At 42.1% G+C, this 22,968-nt stretch overlaps 2 protein-coding genes across 3 annotated transcripts in view; both read left to right on the forward strand.

Annotated features, from left to right (window-relative positions):
• Window positions 1–3,215, forward strand: part of adamts9 (ADAM metallopeptidase with thrombospondin type 1 motif, 9) — a 31,688-nt gene extending 28,473 nt beyond the window's left edge. The window contains exons 33-39 of the mRNA XM_061291670.1: window positions 38–167; window positions 291–385; window positions 677–771; window positions 877–1,010; window positions 1,488–1,579; window positions 1,724–1,828; window positions 1,965–3,215. Of these exons, the coding sequence (XP_061147654.1) occupies window positions 38–167; window positions 291–385; window positions 677–771; window positions 877–1,010; window positions 1,488–1,579; window positions 1,724–1,828; window positions 1,965–2,054 (741 nt within the window). The 3' untranslated portion in view covers window positions 2,055–3,215. The remainder of the gene's footprint in view (window positions 1–37; window positions 168–290; window positions 386–676; window positions 772–876; window positions 1,011–1,487; window positions 1,580–1,723; window positions 1,829–1,964) is intronic.
• Window positions 3,216–4,072: 857 nt separating this feature from the next.
• prickle2b (prickle homolog 2b) overlaps window positions 4,073–22,968 on the forward strand; it is a 43,633-nt gene continuing 24,737 nt past the window's right edge. The window contains exons 1-2 of one of the 2 annotated variants that reach the window (XM_061291331.1): window positions 4,073–4,199; window positions 4,629–4,714. In XM_061291331.1, the coding sequence (XP_061147315.1) occupies window positions 4,158–4,199; window positions 4,629–4,714 (128 nt within the window). In that variant the 5' untranslated portion in view covers window positions 4,073–4,157. Of the gene's footprint in view, window positions 4,200–4,628; window positions 4,715–18,897; window positions 19,259–22,968 lie in introns of those variants that run through there. The other variant, XM_061291335.1, reaches the window with a different exon arrangement.

Raw genomic sequence — 22,968 nt, forward strand, 5'->3', positions numbered from 1 at the left:
TTTCGCCCACTTGCACGCTTCTCCACCTCCTTTGTAGTGCTCAGCAAGCTGTGGAGATGGAGTGATGGAGAGGGCCGTGCAGTGTGTGAAAGCAGATGGCCAGCGAAGTAAAAAATGCTCACTCGATGCCATGCCAGAAGCCAGGAAAGTCTGCAGAAACCTGAGCTGTGAGTCTTTTCTCATCAGAGACTGACAAGCAGATGTCCAACACTTAAATTTTTCATTTCACCTTATTTAGTAGCTTATCTAAAGTTGCATCCTTTTTTTTCTTCTTTTTTCTTCATCCCAAGGCCATTTGCCTACAAGCTGCCAGGATATCCAGCACATGAAAGGTGTTTTAACAGATGGTGACCATTTACTGAATATTCAAGGAAATACTCTCAAGGTAATTTTTTTTTTGTTTGTTTGTTCAGATGTATGAATAAATGAAGAAATAATTCACATAATAGAAAATACACAGAATTATTTTCATACTTGAACATTAGCATCTCTATAATCACATAAAAGTTGATTCGAATTCACTGTTGGCTGCACCATATTTGGCAACACTGTTGGAGGCAATTCCACAAAATACATTTTGCAGTTTATAAAATAAAGAATTGTGTTTATTTTGGCTTCTCGAGATCCTTTCATTTTTTTATCTTTGCCTACTTCTACTCTTCATTTTCCTCCTCAGGTCTACTGTGCAGGAATGCAGACAGAGAATCCACGGGAATATATCACCTTGACAACAGGAGAGGGGGAAAATTTTTCGGAGATCTTTGCCTTCAGGTAAACTGCAAGCGAACCGTGCCACAAAGCAAAAGCAGCCTGGAAATATAAAACACATCTAAGGCGTGTGTGTGTTTGTGTGTGTGTTTTGTTTTGTGTGTCCAGGCTCAATGACCCTTCCCAGTGTCCATCCAACCAGTCCAGAAGAGAAGACTGCGACTGTCGGAGGGACTACGCCGCTTCCGGCTTCACCACCTTCTCCAAGGTCCGCCTGGACCTGATCAAGATGAACATCATCAGTGAGTCACCCGTGCACATTTGCGCAGCTTCGCAGCTCTTAATGAGGGGGCCGCAAACAAAACAACATCCTGAGATAATTATGGGGATGTATACCATCACTCTCACTATATGTGATCCAAACTTTAAAGCATCCTGCCTTACTCTCAAATAAGCGCATCCCCTGCCATTTAATTACAGCCATGCTCACGAAGGGTTAATGGACTCAAGATGTCCTCAATGTTCATTTAAACAATTACACACAATTACAAGACTAGGGTGGCCAAGATCCTGTTCTACTCATATTGCAGACTTTAAAAATAGAAGTGCTGTCCGAAGTAAAGTTTTAGAGTAAATAACCTCTGCTTCATCCTTGTGGTATTAGGATTTTGCTAGTCCAGTGCACATGTGTGAATTCAACCTTACCTTCAGTGTGTGTTTGTTTTTCTGAAAATAGCCTGTCACATCATATTCTTCCCATTCTCAATCATTTACTATAGCTACAGATTGGCAATTTTCATTGACCCCTGAAGGCAACCGGGTTCCATTTGGCACAGCGGGGGACTGCTACAGCGCCTCCCAGTGCCCACAGGTGAGAACGACATAAACTGTTGAAAAGAGCCATCTACATCTGCAATAATGCATGTCTTATCTATGATACTTAAACATTACAGTTTTAAATACACCTATATGATATGATGATTTACTAATGGATGGATGTTTTTGGTACCTTCAGGGGCGCTTCAGCATTGACCTTTCCGGAACAGGTTTTAAAGTGGCTGCAGACACCTTGTGGACCTCCCAAGGCAATTATGCTGTGGCTGATATAAGGAAATCTCAGGTATCGTGTAACAGACCCGTGTCTCAAGGGGCAGATCCTTTTAAACTTTTAATAACTTTGTTTTTTATTCAAAACGTCAGTTATGTATCATACAGTCCAATACATAAAACTGGTGTCATTCCTTGTGTGCCCACAGGATGGCAGCAGAGTGTTAGGAACATGTGGAGGCTACTGTGGCAAATGTACTCCAGCATCATCTTCTCTTCTCCACATTACAGTGGCCTAGTGTCGGGAAACACGTATGCAAGATGTTGAATAATATTTATAATTCTCTGCCATGACTAAAAACCCGTGGCTGCTCTTGTGCGGCATTTCCTGCAAAAATGTTGTCATGCAAAGCTGCTTGTGATATTTTGTCAGTCAGGTGCTTCTCTTGTCAGAACATCCCTCCATTTCGGCGTGACGTGCTCCACATAGCGCAAATCCATCCATCGTGATCGTTTTGTATAGGGGGGGGTTAACCGTCTATCATTTAATTTTGTGTTGTTGCTGTAAAAGTATGTGCGTCTGTAATATATATCTTATTTATTGTAGACCTACTCCTCATTTAATACTTTTTTGTGATTTATTTTGTTGAGGGACCCAATGTCCCTTTGCCAGAATGTGCCTTTTATTTCTTAGATAATTATACATTTGATCTTTGATTTAGAGATTGTGCATGGTTCTGTGATTCATATATGCACATTCCTTCAAACACTGCATTTTAAAACCTCCATGTGAGGTAGCGTGACAAAAAAAAAAAAAACGGGCCTTGAGAGAACACAGGTTATCTTCACTGGTGAAGCTTGAGAGAAGGATTTTACCTCCGACCAATAAAACTCCACAAGATACCCTGCAGATGTTCTCCACAGTTCCGTCCATGGAGAGACCTCACAAGTAGTTTGTGCCGCATGTGAATGCTGTTAACTGTTACCTTCTGTACTTTATTCTACTTTATTGTGCGTGTCCAGCTTGTTCATTTGATGTTCTGCCGTTATCACCTGTCGCATGCTGCCCTTCATGAACCGATCAAGGTGCAATTTTTATATTTCCATACCTCTCAGTTGTATCCTTCAGACCAACAGGCCTTCAGATGACATCAAAAAAGGGATTATTCTAATCATGAAATGTATTTATCTTGTTTCTATGCAATTGCCACATTTTAATCAGGTATATTTGTAAACGTATCACAATGTGAAATATGCTTTATTAGAAATGCCAATATTTATTTTTAACTTGTCTTGTGAATGTATTTGTGTCTATGAATTTCAATGCAGTATCAAGAGATATGTTTATAGGCATTAAAATCTGTCACCTCTGCATCATTTGTAAACTCGTGTTTTGTATTTCAATATGTACTGGATGTCTTCCCAATGCAGTCTTCCCGGATATAAAATAAAAATATGTGCTGTACATACAGTAAGCTGACTTCCTTGTGCATGGCTATGTCTTGTTTTGGTGGACCTTCTCACAAGGATTAGAGCTGAGCTGCTTGAGTCTGTACAAGACATTCCCTACACAGTGTCACGTTGGATACCTTGCGGATTGCTGCTCTTTGAACTCAAAATGGCGCTGACAGACTTTTCTGGACTGCACGGGTGAGACGATGCGAGACACAGGTCTCATGGATGGATGGATGGATGGATGGATGGATGGATGGATGGATGCATGGATGGATGGATGGATGGATGGATGCATGGATGGATGGATGGATGGATGGATGGATGGATGGATGGATGGATGGATGGGTCGGGTCGGGTCGGGTCGGGTCGGGTTGGGATGGGTGGTTTTTTGGGTGGATGCATGGATGGAAGTCCGCTTTATTTTGGATTTAATGACGGGGACTTAATAAGTAGTGTGCCGGGTCAGACACTGTCATCGCTATTCCTCACATTAATCTTCAGAGACTTTATCAAGACTTGCTTGACAAATCTTGAAATGTCCAATTATAGATGGCTAATTTAACTTTTAATTACTTTTAATTTTGTGTACTATCCCATTATTTATGAATCTTTCAGTTTCACTTCTGCAAGAAGTTTGAAAAGTTTGAAGATGTTCAAATGCCTTTGAGATAAGAAAAGCTATTTGGAAATTCTACTTTTTACAACTTTAGTGATGGATTTTATTTCAATGAATTTAGAGAGTTTTTTTTTTTTTTTTCCGCCGGTCCTTGATTGGTCGTGTGCGGACCGGGTGGAGTTGTGACCCGGAACATTCCAAATGAAGGCTGTTCCTTGACAGCAATTCCCCCCCCCCCCCCCCTTGTCACAAGTTGCAAGTGAACAAGAACCCCGACTCTCCCCCTGTCCAAGTTTTGTCTGCTTTGCTGTCCTCCTGGAACCAGCTTGACATGTTTGGTCGCAGCTTGAAGAAAAGAGCGTCTTGCAGACCGGTATGTTGACAACTAGTTTTTCTCTGACACTGCGAGGCACTTTTCATAATTAAAAGATCTCGCTAATGATCTCGCATTTAACTCGTTAGTTTAATTTGATTTTGATTTAATTTATTCGTTTGCGTCCCGTTGCTATAGTAATGGTATCAAGTTACGTTTGGTCTCAATGGCACAATTAAGCCCAAATACAAATTGTTTGTATGATATCTATTTAAAATTACCTTGGGAGTACGTACGTCATTTTTTTCCCCAGTAATGATAAAGTTAGATACTTAAACTGCATTAATCCCATGGGATTTTTTTTTTTTTTTTGCAATCAGTTTTATGTTTAATAAATCGCGGCTTTCTTTTATCGTTTGCATTTAATGCTATTTTGCCTGCGGTATCTGTCGGACTGAAACTTGTTTTAAATTTTGTTTGTTTTCCAAGCTGAAGTCATCTGATGAGCCACAGAGAAGACTTCCTCTCTGTGCTTCCAAAGAGCAGTGTCCTGGCTTCTCTCTGCACAAATGGAGGTAATCTGCATGACTTTACCTTATTAGGACTCATCTTGCAAATAGGTGAAATTTGTGATGCCAATTTATGGTGGCAGGATGAGGAATGATTGCTGCCTTCAGTCCTGACACAAGCAAATGTTCAAATAATAAGTCATGTGACTGCACATTCATCCTAATGTCTTACACCACTCAGAGACAACCATTGTTTTTCTCCTTAATAGCTCCAGGAGGGAACATTAGAAAAGCATGCATTTACTTAGAGATACTCTAAAAGAACATCATCTTGCCTGGGAGCACAGGTGGTTCAGGTTAGTGTGTGAAAGAAAGTGTGACTAATGTGTGCAGTTCTGTTCTAGCAATGCAAAACGCAAAGCATCGCATTCGTTGATCGATATCAGCTGACTCCCATAACCCGCTGAGAATACCCACTTCTTGTTGTGGGAAGAAGATGTCGCAAGCTCTTCGAATGTTATCTGAAACTACCGTTTATGTAAACAACTAAACCCTAGAGTACAATGTGTACTGCTTGGAAATTCCTACTCGGTGTGATAGTTAAACAAGGAACTGGCAATTGTGTCCACAGAAGAAAGTGTACGGCGAGGCTGTGTATTGTGCTGTTGTGTTGTCGCCACGCCACTAAACAAGTAACAGCTAACCCAAAACTTTTGGAAATGGCAGCTGTGGGCTTGTCAAATCCACAATAGAACGGGACGGTCAGTCCTACTCCTTTGCTGTAAAATAAACTGTTGTAGGAGCAACAGCAGGCGCAGGAATGCTTCCTTTAATTGTCTGCCTTTGCTGGCTCACAATAAAATAAACTTCTTTCCCCTCCAGCAAACAGGGATCAACGTTGTCTGTGGACAGAGACTTTTGGAGGCTGCCTGGCTGTTTTACAACTCCAACAAGGTTTTGTCCAGGACAAAAAAAAAAAACAGCATCACAAGGAATTTACTACCTCACTTTCAGGCTAATATAAACTTGTTTTCCTATTTTTTTTTTCCGTTGTTGCAAGGTACTAGCGTAATTATGTGCCGTGGAATGTGGTGCACTTCATGTGACCTAGAAGAGGTTAGATATATGAGAGGCAAAGACAGCAGGCGAACTGTTGTCCATGATGTTAGTCTGTCTCGTCTGCTGATGAATGGGAATGCAATAGAATTAGACTGCTCCCAGTTCATTGCTAACTATTGAATGGTGGAGGTGTACACAGGCACCCTTGTTTGGATTGCTTTTCCCTATTTGCATTTTTTTCCTGTGGAATTTCACTGAGAAACTCACCTATGTGCATTTATGTGCTTATACTGAGCGGCCACAAGAGGGTGCTAGAGGCCTGTAAGTGAAAAACAAGCTTAACAAAAGAGTCTTCACCACATGGAATCTAAATTAAGTTGACACAAAAACAGAACACATTGCGAGTGTTCTGACAAGATTAAGACAGTGGCCGGCAACAAATGACTGTAATTGTCTTTTACAATCTGATCTGATCCAATGTTGTGCTGGAATAGAACCTTTTGTCCCAACAATTCTGTCTGAAGAATCTGAGACTCTTTCCCGGTTGCCTAAAGAATGTTCCTGCTGAATCAAGCAGCTGGCATCTGCAAGGTCTCATTCTGCCCGGCGGGAGTTTCCCTTTATTATAGTTTAGTGTGTCTGTTGAACGTAGCCAGATCTTGCATGGTGGGAATAATGTTATGATAGGCTAAGAATACTTTGCAAACTTTCTAAGCATGAATTCATAATGCAGTGTCTGTGATTAATGACGTATAAACAATGTGTCAAAAGTTGAGGAACAAAAAAGAATCATGTCATTTTGGTGCCTAAAACTACAAGCTGTTGAAAACGTGTCCTAGTGCTGATTTGTGCGAAAACTATACTACATTGTTACCGTTTCTCTCTAATCTCTAGAAATGGCCGTCTGTGAAAATGGAGGCATGATGTCACAACCAAAACAATAGTAGTGGAACATTGACTACACTGCTAATGTAGCCAACAAATTCACTTTTTTGACATGTTACGCATTCCAAACCTTTAAATTAAACTCTATACCTTAAAAGGTATTCAAAAAATGGTTTCAGATCAGTGCCAATCGCACAAGCATCGGTATGAAGCAGAATTTCTTCTACCATCTATCATTGCAATTTAGTAAGCTCACTTGGCTGCTTGAAGCGGGTAAGGAACAGGAGAAGTTTTTTCATCCAACAACACATTGCCTTTGCATTATTAATACTTACCTTAGCTAATGAGACTCCTTACCAGGTTTATTACAACGAGGCTTGTGGTAAATATGCTATGTGATACGACGCACTCGCAATGGGCTCTTCTCCAGGTTTCACTTGACCTGTTGGCAACACTTTGGTCGGTTCAACCATGAGTCAGACTACAAAGGAGAGTTAAGGCAGAGGGAGATTGTTGTTTGCATCCTTCATTTCCCATGCAGCACAGATGATAAAAATGTGCATAAAAAAAATGCAGGTTTACTTCGGATTGTGGATTTGTGAGTGAATGACACTGGAGGAAAAAGGATGGCTGCAGTAGCACAAGGAGGTTTGAGGTTGAGCTTTAACCCAAGGCTGAATGGCTTCCTGATGTCTGTCCCCTTGGTAACCCGGTGCGATCTCCATAACACAGCCCGGGCCCGCTATTCATTGTGTTAACAAGATGGCCCCGGCAAATAAAGCTGTCAGAGCGCCAAAGCATATGAATAGCTTTTAGGTATTTGGGCACAGAAAAACTAGAGTGAGTTCGAGGAGGTGGGGAGGTGGCTGAGGAGACCCAAGAAGCCGCTGGTGGTCGGCGCCACACAATAGATGCTTAGCAGATTTACAACTAAAGCTGTGTGTCTGTTGGCAAGGAGGCGCTAAGCTTTCTTGCGTCATCGTTTCTTTCTGGAACGGGGCAAAAACACCGCTGTGAGGAGCTCGAGTCCGAAAATGTGCATTTTGAAGTGATTTGGGTAGGAGTCCTTTCAACTATGGCTGATGATAAAACCAACGTCAAGCCGTGACTCATACTTTGACCTTTGGGCCTCCAAGTCAGTGATGGAATGAATTGTGCACCTTAGTAAAGGGATGACAGAGAATTTGTACTCTGAAAGCATGATGCATTGCTGCCATGGAAACAAGGTCAGGCTTAGATTTTGTGTCCCAATAGGTTGAGTCAGTCAGCTCCTGAATTCTAATCGTCACAATTCCAGAGCACATATTGAAATTATATTCATATTATGATCAAAAGTAATGTTTAGTTGTGAGCTTTAAAGTAAAGGAAATATTCCACACATAACTTATTCCATGTGTGTGAGTAAGTAGATGTGGACAAAATGGTGTCAGCTTGCTCTCTGGCATGACACAACCGAGGCCAGTGTCACCTTATCTAGCAATTTGTAACAGGAAACCCCTCAAAGTGTTTTGTTTCTGCACAACTGTGTGCTTGTAATTGCAGTCCATTAAGTCCACCATCGTTTTCCAAATTGTTAATCATCAAACTACTAGATTGCAACATTACGTTACTATACAGCAGCACATCTGCCGCTCAGGTTAGGTTGGGCTTGGTTAGCGACGTTACCTTCCAAAAACATGTAGCCAGCTGCTTTAGGCGTGACCTCACCTGAGAGAATAAATAGTACAGAAAATAATTTGAAATAATGATGACTTAATCCTTCACTCATAATGTTGTATCATCAAAAATGTCACACTAACCTGGTGGAGCAGAATAGAAATGGAGCTCAGGTTTCTGCTTTAAGTGACCAGCAGGAGGCAAAGTTGGCTAAGATATTCTAGCCTAAAGTTCAAATGCTGCTAAATCCAAACTGTAGAAAAGGAATTTGGATGTGATGGGGAAACCTATGCCAAAATCTGAAACCTAAGTATGTGTTTGCCATCCATTTTTTTTAATGTCTATTAAAAGAAACGCTTCGATGTGCATTGCGTTTCAGCTGCTTTGGCTATAAAAATGAGTTTCTACTCAGCTAAGCATATTTTCCTTCACACACTTGAGCTTTATTGTATCGGACAGCTGTGTAAAGCTCTCTAATGCCCTCTGGAAGCTCCTGCATTAATTCCAGTCACTTTGTCGCACATCTCTAGCATTTTTATTTCAAGGTCATCTCTAACAGGTGCTCATGCATTTGGATTAGAAGCGGGCGCCATCAAAACTGTTTTGGAGATGGAAGACAGCTGACGTGTTGGCTCTCATATAGTCTGCAAGAAACCTTTTATATACCAGAATCATGATTCATTTGGCTAGTGATGACCAGGAGACATTTGTAATCATCTCCAACGTGCATCTCAATATTCTATCATAATTACTATGCCCTTTGTTGCAGATTTTTTTTTTTTATACCCAGGATAACCACATTTACTCATCATTCCCCCAAGAGAGAGAATCACTTATTTGGTGTGAAGATCAAAGACTGCAATATTTACAAAAGGGCTCGGGGTGTAATTTGTTTCTCATTGCATTCTGCTGAAATTATTCCCAGCGTGCCCTTTCATTTATCAAGGACTTTATTTATTCATCTGCTCAAACCAAACCCCTTCTTCCTCATTATGGCTCCATTTTAACGTCCCAGCCGAGCAGACACTAAATGATATATAATGAGTGCTGTGCCGGCACTCGGAGTGAAATGTAAATTGTTTGCCTGCAGCCGCGTTGATGAAACAGGAGGGAGACTGAGTGGATAACCGAGCGGCGTACGGAAAGTCTTATCTCCTGTCATGTGGGAACGGAGATTTCGCCTTGCCTGCTTTCAAGCTTGCGTATTTTGAAGCCCCCCCATCTGGTTGTCTTCTAAAAGTGTTTCAAGGTCCTTTTCATCTTCTCTGATGACTTTTAAGACCACGCTTAATCCGCATCTGCTGTCGGTAAGGGAAGTGATGGGCCGCTTGGACCCTTAAATGGTGTTCAGCCAATCAAGTTGCTTCTCTTGTCTCTGTGATTGTCAAATGAGACGGAATGGCTTGTGATGTAAATAGGGGGCCATTGTTGATGTGGTTTGTGTAGGAGGTTCACACAGGTGGTGCATGTGCTCTAGTGTGTGTGTGTGTGTGTGTGCATGTGTGTGTGTGCATGAGGTGAGAGCATGGGAACAGGTGTTAGATGCAAAAGATTCATTGTTTAGCTCATTAGAAGCAGGTGCCCACGCAAAACCATATGTTTGTGTGTTTGTGTGTGTTGCCACGCGTGTTTTACCCGTGCCTGGTGAAGATGGCCCCAGCAGACTCGAAAGCTAAAATATTTAACGGCTTGACACCCGAAACGTAAAGCGTGCTTCAGTTCATCTTCAGTCTGTTGCTCAATAAAGACGACAATACAAGTTGCGGTGAAGAGTCAATTGATATGCCGCACGAGCGCATATGACGGACGTTGTGTCTTGAGGCTACTTGAACGTGACACTTTGACCTTCTTGTTCTCTGCATCGTGACCTTTAATTACCGAGCTTGCGGGAAATATTGATCTCCATGAGTCACTGGGTCATAGTGCCTTTGTAATAATTATTACAAGACACAATAACGGACACACAGATGCCAATTGCAAGTTTACTTGTAAGCTGGAGCAGAGAAAGTAACTTCAAGATGAAGAGGAGGCCAAGTTTGTTTTATTACAATAACCTCATGATGTCAACATCTAATCCCCTTGAAATGGCTGAGCTGGAAATTGTTTTCCAGAAAGGACAGAATGATATTGCTTATGACTTCTCAAACCTTTCTGGCAGCTTGCAAGGATCCACAGAAGGCTCTTTGCTGGATTTGGTAAAGCTATTGAAGCGTGAGCACAAGAGAGTTAAGTGACCCCACCTCCACCACACACACACAAACACTTGCTTGTATTGTCAGAGCTTGACATGATTGCACAATATGATTTAATGGAACGTTCTGTCAAATCAGCTCCGTTTAGAGAATTTAGCTCTCAATTCAAGCCATTATCAAATCTTGCTTGATTGATTTCATCTGTCTCGGAGGCCGACCGTGAGCGTTTGCAGTCATTGATCACTCGGGCTTTTATACTGATGACTATGTTTATTTTCACTGTCTGCTCCATGTCACAGTTGCATGTCATCGCTAGCTTTGGTAAATTTCCCACCGGAGTTGAGATTTTAATGGCGTGTGGCAGCAACGCGCTAATGCTCTACAAACAAATAAATGCGGATCGTCGTTTTGTGTACGTCGGCGTTTTACCTTCAGACCCTTCAGTTCATGAATTGTGACTACTTGATCTTATTTGAAATTTCAGAAATCTGAATCAGAACTATGAATAAAGCCTAACTTTTTTCTTTTTTATTAGCAGCATGTGATTGAGTGAAGACGGGGTGCTTAACTCAAAGTTGACTCCTGCACTAATCCTCTGGCTGCCATCTGTTGTTTGACCTCCTCCTAATTGTCACACACCCTGCCTGACTCCATGGCTTGTTTGTGTGTGTGTGTGTGCCCAATCATTTGCAGTGTTTGTTTGTGTGTCCATATCATGATAGTCAGCCCGCGTGGACCAGACAAGCAAAGGTGGGGGCGGTGGTGGGGTCATTAGCAAGGTCCAGTATGGCGCTTGTTTAGGGTTAATAAGGTCATACTCATGTCAGAAGAGCACATGTGGGATTTATTTCAGTCGAGAGGCGAGTTTGGATAGTTTGGGAGTCCACTTGCTCAGTGAGCATTTGTTGTGTTATTGAAACTTGGTAGTAAATCATGAAATCTTACCGAAGGAAAGAAGGAACAAAGAAACCCAATATTTCACTGGCATTGGCTCGCATCGCGCTGTGTGCAGCTGGCTTAACATGCATGTTTTGGGAATGCAGGGGGGGGGGGGGTAAAACTCCCACGTGTGCAACATGTAGACGGGAAAACCTGGGCTGAGATTCTAACCGACATTTGGACTGTGAGCCAGATGTGCCAACCACTAATCGATGGTGCTGCCTTCTTTTAACGATGCTATTCAGTCACTCCAGCATGTTTCTAAACTGTCCTCAATCATCGTTCTGCCGCATGAGGGACTCATTTAACTTCATTTCATTGTGAAATACATACTCTGGGTTGTTTTTAAGCTTTACTTGGATGAATACTTAGTTTTGCCTTCAAATGCGTTGTTGTGAGTGATTAGTGGGTGTTTGGAGATTGACTGTTGTTGAATTCAGTGTGGCTTTTATGAATATATATTTACCTCACAAGTTGAAGACAGATCTTGTATGCAAGATGTATGTAATAGTGCCTTCCACTTGAACTCCACCCAAAGCAGGAAAAGCATCCAAGGCCAGTCCAACTCAACACTCCTCAGTGATTTGTGCCTTATCTGATGTATTCTCCATATGCTTCAAGCACCCCCCCCCCCCCCCCCCCCCCCCCACACACACACACAGCCAGGGATACATTCATTATGTTTTGTTTCTCGCTCAACTCACACCGTCAACTCGCCAAGTCTTTCTTCCATCTCTTGTTTGTCAAGCCTTCCAATAAAAACTGCTCTCTGGCTCCGCTTGATGGAGTGTCGTTTTAAACGCAAGGTCCTGCTTGGCTGTCTTCGTCAACTAGCATTTATCTGCACGATTGGATGTAATGAGTCGCAAAGGATTCATCTGCTGTCAGGCCTGTTTGGAACTCGGAGCGCTTTATGGTTTCCTGGTTACAGTAGGAAAAATGTTTTAAGTGGGGAAACATGTCAACGTCTGCTGAGACGTTTGCGCTCTCCTTGCCAAAGCCACACACTGGGTTCGCTTTATTAGAGCATCATCTTGGATGAAACCACCTGAGAAGTTTGATGCTCCGTCCAACCTGAACAGTGCTTAGCGCTCCGACTTTGATATTGAGGAAATGAGTCCTGACTGGGAGACGCAAGGGAGGAGAGTAAACTTCATCACTTTTGGACTTTGAGAAGATGCAGAGGTAGATGTTTTTAGAGGAGTAAACCCTGGAGGGCTGTTTCCATCCAGTTCCATAAGAACGGAGAAGGCGGGAGGGAAATCCATGTCGAGTGTCAACGTGTGAGAATATTTGCCGCCTTTCCAGGTGGCTGCTGAGCTTTCGGGTATAAAAATGTTGACCCATCGTAGCACCTGAAGGAACGATTGCTTTTTTTTTTGTGCGGCAACACTTTGAAGTATTTTGAATTTCTGCTAATGAGTTTTTAATGCAAAAAGATAAAGATTTTGGAATGAGGGCAACCTCTGCCAGGTAGAAATTAGCAATTCAAGTCGGGTGGATGTTTTTACTTTACAATTTAGGGCAGCGAGGCTCTGGTGGAAGACTTTTGAAGATGCACTTTCTTCTACAATAACAACATGCAAGATGGCAAAAAAAAAAAGGATGTGAATCTAAACTTATTATAGTCGGACTGCAAAAATTTGGATGATCAAAGGCTTGTTTCTTGCAATGTGAATAATTATAACAACTGAGACTGAGTTGGGGTGAACGAGTTAGAAAAGGCGGAGAATAAACAGAGTGAAAGTTTTTCCACCATATTAAAATCAAGTATTTAGAACTGCTTTCAAAATGACTTTAGATCTATTTTTTCTACTTTTTTGTCTAAATTGTCAGCTACCAACCATAACAGTATTCTGAATGAGCATTTCATTGTATGTCCATTTTTCCCATTTCTGTGCCAAAGCTTGGCTATGATGAATTCGGTATAGTTGAAAGCCAATGATCCTTTTTAATGAGATTTTTTTTTTTGGTTATACCTCCACTCCCTATCTTGCTTCATGGCGCCACAAGGGACTCACTAAGGAAGCCAGAAGCCTTGAACCATGAAGAGTAAGCCTGGACACAGAAAAGACACCAGCACAGACAGACAGACAGGCAGGGGAGGATGAAGAGAGCGACAGAGGGGAGGATAAAAGAATGGATGGAAGGAAACAACGGGGGACTGAAATCGGGGGCGGGTGGGGGAGAAACAATGGGGACGATTATAATCACTGTCATAATTTGACAGACGTGCTCTCATACTCCTCTCTATACTTTTCTCTTTTCTGTTTGTCATTCTTTTAATAGTAATAGTTTGCTGACAACCATTTTCTCTACTCTTAGTATCTTTTTAAGGTGTGTGGTCGTTTGCTGTCGTTGCAGTTTTGCAAGACTTCCAGCAAAGTACGTTGAGCTTTTGTTAAAGTGCTTTTTTCTTGACACAAAAGTACTTCTTCTGTCATCCATGCTCCTTAAATCTGTCCCTACCATCGGCATTACTCCGTAAATGTGCATGTCGAAGTGTTCTGAAGCACTTTAAATGGTTTGAAGACCAGAGAAATGACATTCTAAATGCAGTCCGTTTAGCTTCCGTTGTGAGTAATGACTGGCGCTCAGCACCAACAAATCATAATGAGCCTCTCTGACGGGCTTTACGAGACATTTTAGACTGAGAGCAAAAAGCTGGTGGTGTTGGCTCTCAGTGGAAACATGAGTCTATTCACCACAAGTGATTTTTTATTTTCTGAGAGCATGATGAGACATCAGGAGGAGATAAGGCGAGATTGGGGGTGGGGGGGTGGGGGGTCAAGTGTTAGTTTAGACAATGCAGGTAATAATGATTTTTATTTTTGATTGAGTGTTTGCTAATATAAAATTTCATGGAGTGTGACTTTGAGCTGCCTTTCTAAAGGTCCCTGATGACTCCTTTGTTCCTCCCTTCTCCCTCCCATCCTGCCTCGTAGTGGGGCTTCCTCGGAGAGAGGCTGATATATGACATCTGCTTCCCTGGAATTGGATTGTGGACATCCCTTGTGATACACGATAAGACATTTGCTTTGTTTTCTTTGTGCATTTGGTTTTTTTTGAAAGGCTGGGTAGGAAAAAAAAAAAAAAGATCTATATGTGCCACTTAAATGTGAAAAAAAAATACACATTGAGGAATGGATGGAAAGCGTAAAGCCAGAATCAACCTTATTAAAATTCTTATTGGCTTGTTTCTATCCGACTGACAGACCAACTTGACTCTTCTTGCTCTTATAGCCCACTTAGAAGGTCCTGAAGACATTTTCACCCCCGCCCCCTGAATTTGACACCTAAGAAAATGATTTCCACCCTGAAGCAACGGACCCTCTTTAACAGTGTTTTGTATGGTAATGTTTCAAATTAAGTCCAAAGGTCACTCAAACATCACTAATGAGACAAGTTAAGTCTGGAATAATAGAGTTTTTAAAAATTTGTTCACACCATTTCATCCTTTCATTAAGTTGGCTCCCCCATTTTAGTTGTCTATTGATTTTGATGACTTGGTTACAAAGAACTCACAAACTCTTTTGAGTTCATCATAAATAACTGCGGTTTTCATACTGAAGTATCCACCCACAAGTTGGTGTTAGTAGCAATCATATTTTATTGCTGCATCAAATGTTCTCATGCAGTAAGAATTAGTGTGACTTGAATCACTTTTCCATTGATTGGACTCGCACATGACAGTTGACTCATCTTTTAAGCGCACGTGGCAATTGCTGTGGAATATAATCAAAGCAATTGGTTCCAAATAGTCATCTATTTTTGTTCAATTAAAGAAAAAAAAATCTCTAAAATCAACTTTTAGTGTGGCCGCTGATCATATGTGTGCAGATTGCCTGTGTATGTTTTGGTGCCATCTGATTTTTCATTTCCTTTCCACAGCCTGAGTCCTCCCTGCCCCCAGTGTTCATCCCTAAACACCACCTCCATTATTCATGGAGCAGAAAGTGTATCATTCCAGAATCTAGATGAAATATTCATGAGTCCTCGTGTCCCCAATCTTAACTCACCTGCACCCTCAAAGGAACGAATCACTTTGTGTTGTCTGATTGCGTTTGAATCAAAGGATTGCTCGAAATGGATTTTTGCACGTGCGAGTGTGCGTGCGTGCGTGCCTGTCTGTCTGTGTGTGTGACTTTCAGTATTCCTGATTCACAAGTTAGCAACGGTTTAAAAAGGGACACAGCTTGTCAGAGAGGATGGTAATGACATAGACTAGCCCAGGATAAAAGCATGAAAAGAAAAGAAAAACGATGTTCTCCCAATGGCCAGCAAAGATGGAATAAAAAGCAAACAAACCAAAACCAAAAAGGAGGGGCTTGTGGAGAGAGCGTAGGACAAAACCTCATCAAACAGACGGAGGCTCTTCTGGGAACTGTCAATAGATGCAATAGCTTCTGATTGATTGTGCCAGTGTAGCATGCAGAGCAGATTGTTGAAGAACGCGCGTGTATATTTGTGTGTCTCAATCTCAGCTGTTCTAAAATCTGGGGGCCACGCGCCTGTTTGGAAACACTCCACCAATGTTATATTTTACCAAGAGAGGGCCTCCATTATACATTGTCCTGATTTTTTATTTATGTTTTTCTTCTCTTCCACTTTGTTCTTAATTTATGATTTGTTTGGATGCATGACAAACTACAGAGTGAGGAGATGGTTATTGACTGAGACGAGAGACTCGGGCATGTGTTGTGTGAATGCTTTATTTGGAATTCTGCACTTGGAACTGTTCACTCACAAAGGGTTCCATCATTTCCCTGATTCATCCGAGATCTAAGTAAGGAGAAAGGACTCGTTTGAAATTTGTCCTGTTTTGGCTTCAACCGTGTGGCTTTGGTCAGACATAATTTTAGGGAACCAAACCCAGACACAGGTGAGCACACTACACAGATGGCAGACATGCAATCCTTTAAAGTTTGTACAAAAATGAAAAAAAATTGTTTAGGACTGTGTGGTGAGTTAATGAATAACAGTCAGACGAAGGGATGCTTACATCACTCGGACGCTCTGTTTTAGAATGTGGTGAATACGTGTGCATGACTAACACACACACACACACACACACACACACACTGTGACCCCACACATAGATAATCTAAACAAGGCAGGGCCCACTCAGGTCAAGATGTGCATGTATGTGTCAGAACGCAAGATAGCCTTGCTCTGTCTCTTTTGGGGATGTGTTTAATGCCCCCACGTGAAAAGCAGCTGCAGATGACTGTCTGTAAATCCAGACAGTGGGACATAAAGGGAGAACAATTTTAGATTTTACACCAGTTTTCTGGAATGGTCTTGAAATATTTAAATTTTACAGATGTTTTTATTGTCAGTGATATGTTTGCATGCTTGGTCTGACATTTGGACTCAAATATTCTCTCTCTCTCTGGTTGTCTTCTTTTTAAGACTTCTCCGTTTCCTTTTGGTTTTCCCCACATTTCAATTCCTCTCCGTCTGCCTGCTTGAAACACAAAGCGATCCGAAACAGCTGCAAAAATTATGCTAATCACTTCCGATGGCAGAACGTCGGTGAGCTGGATCGAGATGCCGCAATTTTGTCATTCGCAAAGGAATGCTTTGCCTAAAAAAATCTTTTTGAGGAAAGAATCACTGCCAGGCAAAAGAGAAGATTAGCGGTTACAAACCGCTTCATCTCATCCGAGCCCCCTCCACCGCATTTCAACCTGCCTGTCTTTGCTTCTGTTTTTCTTTGTCTATAATATAGAGAAAAAATATAGACTCTATATCATTCTTGGCTGAAGCTTAACTCGTGGTAGTCGGCCTGACCGCTCCTCTCATCACACTTTGCACAGGCAGCGAGAGGGAAAGGCAGCCAGGATTGATAAGCAGAGCCAACTAACCGTCCAAAACTGTGAGATGAGGAGTGAACAACCTGTACAGACAACTCAGGTTGGGAAGCAAAATCCAATCGAAACGATTCACGACTTAAGGACATCCTTTTTCAAATAGCTTTCTTGTGTTTATGCGGGATTTCGGCTATGTCCCCTTAGCTCCTCTCAGCCTGTAAGCTTGATTGATAACGTCTCTTTTCTTACTGCAACACGATGTCGAATACATTCTCTCTGCATGTGGCTGAAGGAACAAGTGGGCAATTTTGGTTCTCCCGTGGATGCACCTAAGGTCCTCTTCACACGTGTCTGCTTTTCAACACTGACAAATGGTCTGATTTATGAGAACATTAAAATAGTCGCTAGAAAAGCGATACCCATTTGTTATATTTTCTGCTCGACCATTGGGTCCGATTGTCCCCGGTACAGCTGGATGATTTTATTTGAAGTCAGACTGTAAATTGAAAGAAGTTATTATTAAAAACTGAGATTGAATTTAAGATACGTGCCTCAGTGGTCAGGCTTGGATTGAGTCTTCCTAAATGGGTTGCAGTCCCTCTTGGCCTCTGCAAATCTTTCAAGACTGCCAAATGCTTGTGAATGTGGTGGTCTCAGGGTGAAAAGCCCACAGAGGATGTGATCGCAATCGGCCCACACCACTCTCGTGAACGGCGCCAGAAAACTCAACCTTGTACCTAACGTGCGGTACTTTATCTCTCGCTCCACTTCTCAGCTCTAAGTGGAGTCGGCTATTTTGGACCGCATTTTTTTTCCTCTTCTCAGATTCAACAGCCGGAGACTCGTCACAAGGTCGAATGTAACTGATTTAAGTTATCTGCTTGAGTTTTTTGGAGCGCTCTAGCAGATGTTTCCATCGACCGCTGACCCTGCGGCTTGGAAGGCTAGAAAAAAAAAAAAAGACTGATTGACTGCTATGCAGGGAATACTGGGCGAGTAGCGTCCTTGATTTTCCGTCAGCTCAGATTTACTTCAACAGTTACATACTTTGACTCGAGCAACAATGGCTTCGAGATAAAATTTGCAGTGCGGAAAACACACAACACTGCATGAGTCACGTCACTGCATGTTTTGCAAAAATAAAATAAAAAACTATAGGCATTCATGTGGTCCTTCTAAATTTGAAAAAAAAATCACATTAGGTAATTATGGTTAAATCTCCCTCTGCAACCGCAACCGCTTTTTCTGTTGTCTTGTCCGCAACGTTGAAGATCTGTTGCTGTTGCACACACACACACGCGCACACTGTGATTATGGATCAAGTCAGAACCGTGTTAGTCATACACTTGCGTTTTGGGAAAACCAAAGTTTACAGCTAACATGTTAGTATTGCCTCAAGATGTAGGTTTTAATAATTTTTGTAGCTGATGTTTGCTTACACCTGACAATTGAAATAAAAATACAAAAATTACATAAATTAAATTGAAATAAAAAATTACAATTATTTACATGACAGATGCCATTTCTGTAACACAGCTAGTCCTGCAAAATAAAGCAAATTTAAGCTTGCCTTTATCACACTTTGTGTTTGCACTAAAACAAGTATTAAGATTTGTGGAAATCTTGCTGACTGTAAATAACGTTTTGGATACTCTGCATGCAAAAAAACTAGCCAAGACTTTTTTTTTAATGAGCTCAATGCATGAAAGGCCTACGGGCTTGACTGCAAAAGTGCTGACTCCACTCGGCCGGCTGTGGGAGGGGTCCACGTTGTGGGCTGTTTGCCCTCTCGGCAACCAACTTGGTGGTCGCATTCATCTGTTACAAAACTCTTGTCACGTCTTTTGGGTCCTGACGTGCTCCTCTCCTCTTCACCTCAACTCATGGCAATGGTTTCTTTTCCCTCTGCTCTCTTATTCTCACTGTTTGGAGACATGGAAACAGACTTTTTCAATTAGGGAAAGCCGTTGAAAGTGTTTGCTTGAGGCTGCCGCAGCGCTCCTGCGCTCTCTGCCCTCTCTTGTCCTCCTCATTCCTCGCACAGTCAGGGGGGGAAGCAAAAAGTGGTGAGTAACTTTTTTTGAACATTTTCATCCTTTTCATTTCACTACTGATTTGTGCTCGCTGGCTGCCGAAGATCATGATTGGTGAGGAGTTGTCGTTGGCTGGGGGCCAAGATTTATCCCCTGGGAGGTATAAAAGGAGCATTTTGGCACCTTCACCTTGGATAGATAATTGCTTTGGTGATTGATTGCTTTTCATTAGGACTATGTCCATATGTCTTCAAAATATGCTGTAGACTCATAAGGAATGTTTTTTTTTTTTTTATTCTGCCAACAAACGGTGTCTCGGATATTTGTTATTTTCTCAGTAAATTACAGAGAAGTGACAACTTGGTAATCGTGTGCATTGGTTAGCGCTCTGCTGCTTTGGTAGGCTGCAAATGGACATTTTTCGGTGTGAGTTGTTTCAGGGATGAAAAACGGAATGAAGGAGAAACAGAATTGTAATTGCATAAAAGTCTTCCAAGTAAGGATAAGAGTGAAAGGAGACTGACAGCACACATTTTTTTATTATTTTGAACCTCATTATATTAGGCGCCATCCAAACTATTCTTTAGGTTGGCATGTTGCAATCATAGCTAGCTACCGCGTGGATCAACCCATGCTTGCATATGTCAACTTTTATCTCAATGTGAAAGCAACTATAGGTGAGCTCCATTGTGGCACAAGTCATGTCAGATGTACTAAGTTTAGGAGCAGTTTACATGTGCGAGATCCAGCGCTGGCTCAGCAGTCTTTGTTGACGACGGCCTGTCTTTAAATTGCTATAGTGCATTCCACACAGACATGTTGCCAGCTTTGTTGATGGCACCCTTGTGTGAGAAGCTGGTAAAAGATTATTGAGGAACGGGCTGGGCCGGGTGGTGGGTTTAGTCCACAGCATGTCCATCTTGTTCCTGTGCCTGCGCCGGTGCCTCCCACCTGGACTGCCTGCAAGCTCACCCACGGCGGCTGCAATGAATGGCCTCTGCACTGACTGATTTACACAGCCTCAATGTGTTACTTGGATCCAAAGAGTGCTTTTACGAGCGCTGGAAAATCAAATCACGTCGAATTACTCGACAAAAGGTTTTGTCGACAGTTGTTGGAAAAACTGCCATGTCATCCGATTAGTACTTCCTCGCAGGCCTCGGGACAAACCTCCCACTCTTGCATCTCCCTCCAGGGAAAAGAGACTAAATTCTGCTGAGCTCCCCCTCAAGTCGAAAGTGTTTGATGTCAGGCCGAGAGGGGGAGAAAAAAGCCGAGGGAGGGATTGATGATGAATGCAAGTGGATCTTTAGTTGCTCCTCAGGCTGTGAGTGTGGCAATTGATTTGGTGAGTGGCCTTCTCATCCACTCAACCACTGTATTAATTCCTGCTGCCAAAGATCCTGCCTGCAGTCGACCGGCAACGCCAAAAAAAGCTGGATCACAGTTGGATATAAACTTTGACCTGCATTGGTTACTATTGATCTTAACCCAAAAGATGTTTCATCACTAAAAAAGGCCAGACTGGTCCATGTCATCTAAACCTCAAAACTTTTTTTTTTTTATTATTATCTTGAATATGTTTTTAAGGAAAATAGTGAACGATATAGCAAATACATTTGTAAGGTGGGACTTGGTGTTGAGGTCCTCACACATCTGCATTCTATGTAACACCAAGATAGAGCTCCAGAGACTACCCGCAGCGAAAAGTGCCTCTTGTAAAAGTAGGTTGCCACTCAGATGTTGCCTATCTTGGCCATGAGTGGCCGCGGGAGACGTCTGCACTCAGGGCCTGTCCGTCAAACATGAGAGCTTACTTCCCCCCCTCTTCACAAGAGAGCGATGGGAGTGATTAGTGAGGAGTGTGAGCAGAGAAGATGGAGAGGCAGGAAGACAGATATGGAGTGGTCTGGGAATAAGAGGATGGAAGCCATTGAATCGGGAGAAAGCAAAAAGGTCAGAGAGGGAAAAATAGACCATGCTGGATTGCAGCAATGGTTGAGAGATTGGCAAAATGCGGAAGAGAAATAATCTGTGAAGGTCATGCTTTTTGCTACGACATTTTGTTTACGACGAATATTTTGTCAGATAAGACAGACAAGAGTCTCCTTCTCCTTCTTTGCCAACCGCAATTTATCCCGCCCATTTCCTTTCCCAGCCGAAGTACAGAGATTAAAAAAACATATTGGAATTTTGTAAAAGTGGCACTTTGCCAAACAACCTTGACTTTTTAAAAAGCTATTTAGAGCGCAGGTGTCTTGACAAAGTGCTACAAGCCTCGCTATCCTCTCGTCTGGTTGAGCGTTTCCCCCAGGGAGGAAATTAGCCGTGGCCTGGGCTGCATATTCAAAAGCATCACCCCTGAACCATTTCAGTTCTCGATAACGCTCACAAAAATATGTTCAGGCTTACATTTAGCTTTTCTCTCCCACGACGGTTTGTCAATGATGAAAGAAAAGCTCCAGATGTTGCTTTCACCTATCTGCTTTCACCATCGTTTGACGTTGCGTTCATTTGACTGAGTGCGGCCGAATGCCCGAGCATTCATTACGCACGAGGAGATGGATTGGAGATTCATGTGAGGTGGAGCGGCCTTAGCTCTCCGGTGAGGGTTAATCAGGAAACGAGTGTGCAGCTGAGCCGTAGCATTAGTGGAAAAGCTCATTTGATTTGCTTCCCCACCTCCCATGTTTTCCATCATGTTTGATCAGACGCCTCTGTGGAAAATGTTTTTTTTTGGGGTGGGGGGCTTTGTTTTATGCAAATCTGACGCATGTGCCACGCGACTATTTTTGGGTCCATTGTAAGTGGCGGAAGTTGCATTTCCCACACAACTCATTAGAGTCCTGATTGTGGGTAATTATGAAGTGAAAAGAAGGGGTGGTATTTTAGTTTTGTGGGTTTCTGTCCTTTTTTGTATGGGTCTCATTTGGTTATTCTTTTTGGGTTTGGTTATTCAAGTAGAGTGAGGGTGGCTTCTCAACCACCAAACTTAGGTTTTATTGTTTTCATCTCTGAAGTTTTATCATTTTATCTAACCCACAAAGACAAATTGTGCATCAACATCATGTGTCAATACTAAGATTACAAATAGTCTTTTCTCCAGTTTTTATTACCATTCATCCTTTATTTTATAAATATTTGAACAGTTTTCACTCATCTCTGATTCCAAAACTAGTTATTCATCAGTTTGTTGTGTAGCCTATTCTGTATATAGAAGACGCTGACAGTCATAATGGCTCTCCGAAGGAAACGATAACTATGATGCGGCCCGCGATAACAATGAGTTTAACACCCCTGTCACCTAAGCACATTGCATAGATGAAAAAAAAGTGTGATTTGGAGTTTAATCTCTACTTGTGTGTGAGACAGGCGAGACAATGTGGTTCGCCACACAAACTAGTCATGTGGCAATAGTTATGTCAGACGATAGATTTTTCGACTGCAGTAAACATGTCGTGCCGTCGCGTGCTTTTCGCCGCTGTCACCAGCTGAGTCGAGTGTCAGCTTGACACTTTGGAACAATACGTCTTCAGTTTGGATAGAAGACAATTGTTCGCTGCAAATGGGGGCTGATGTGTTGCGAGCATGCAGTCAGAAAGCACGTCCATAAGCTCAGTGCTTAACTTTTAGTGGGGTCAACATGATTGAGAAACTCACCAAGACATTTGTGATTTTTGTTTTTTATTTACTGTTTGTTTTTGAGTGACCTGCCAGCCAGCAATCTCCCAAGCAACTTGTGA

Source organism: Syngnathus typhle, linkage group LG11, assembly GCF_033458585.1.
Source record: "Syngnathus typhle isolate RoL2023-S1 ecotype Sweden linkage group LG11, RoL_Styp_1.0, whole genome shotgun sequence".
In the NCBI taxonomy this organism is placed as follows: domain Eukaryota; kingdom Metazoa; phylum Chordata; class Actinopteri; order Syngnathiformes; family Syngnathidae; genus Syngnathus; species Syngnathus typhle.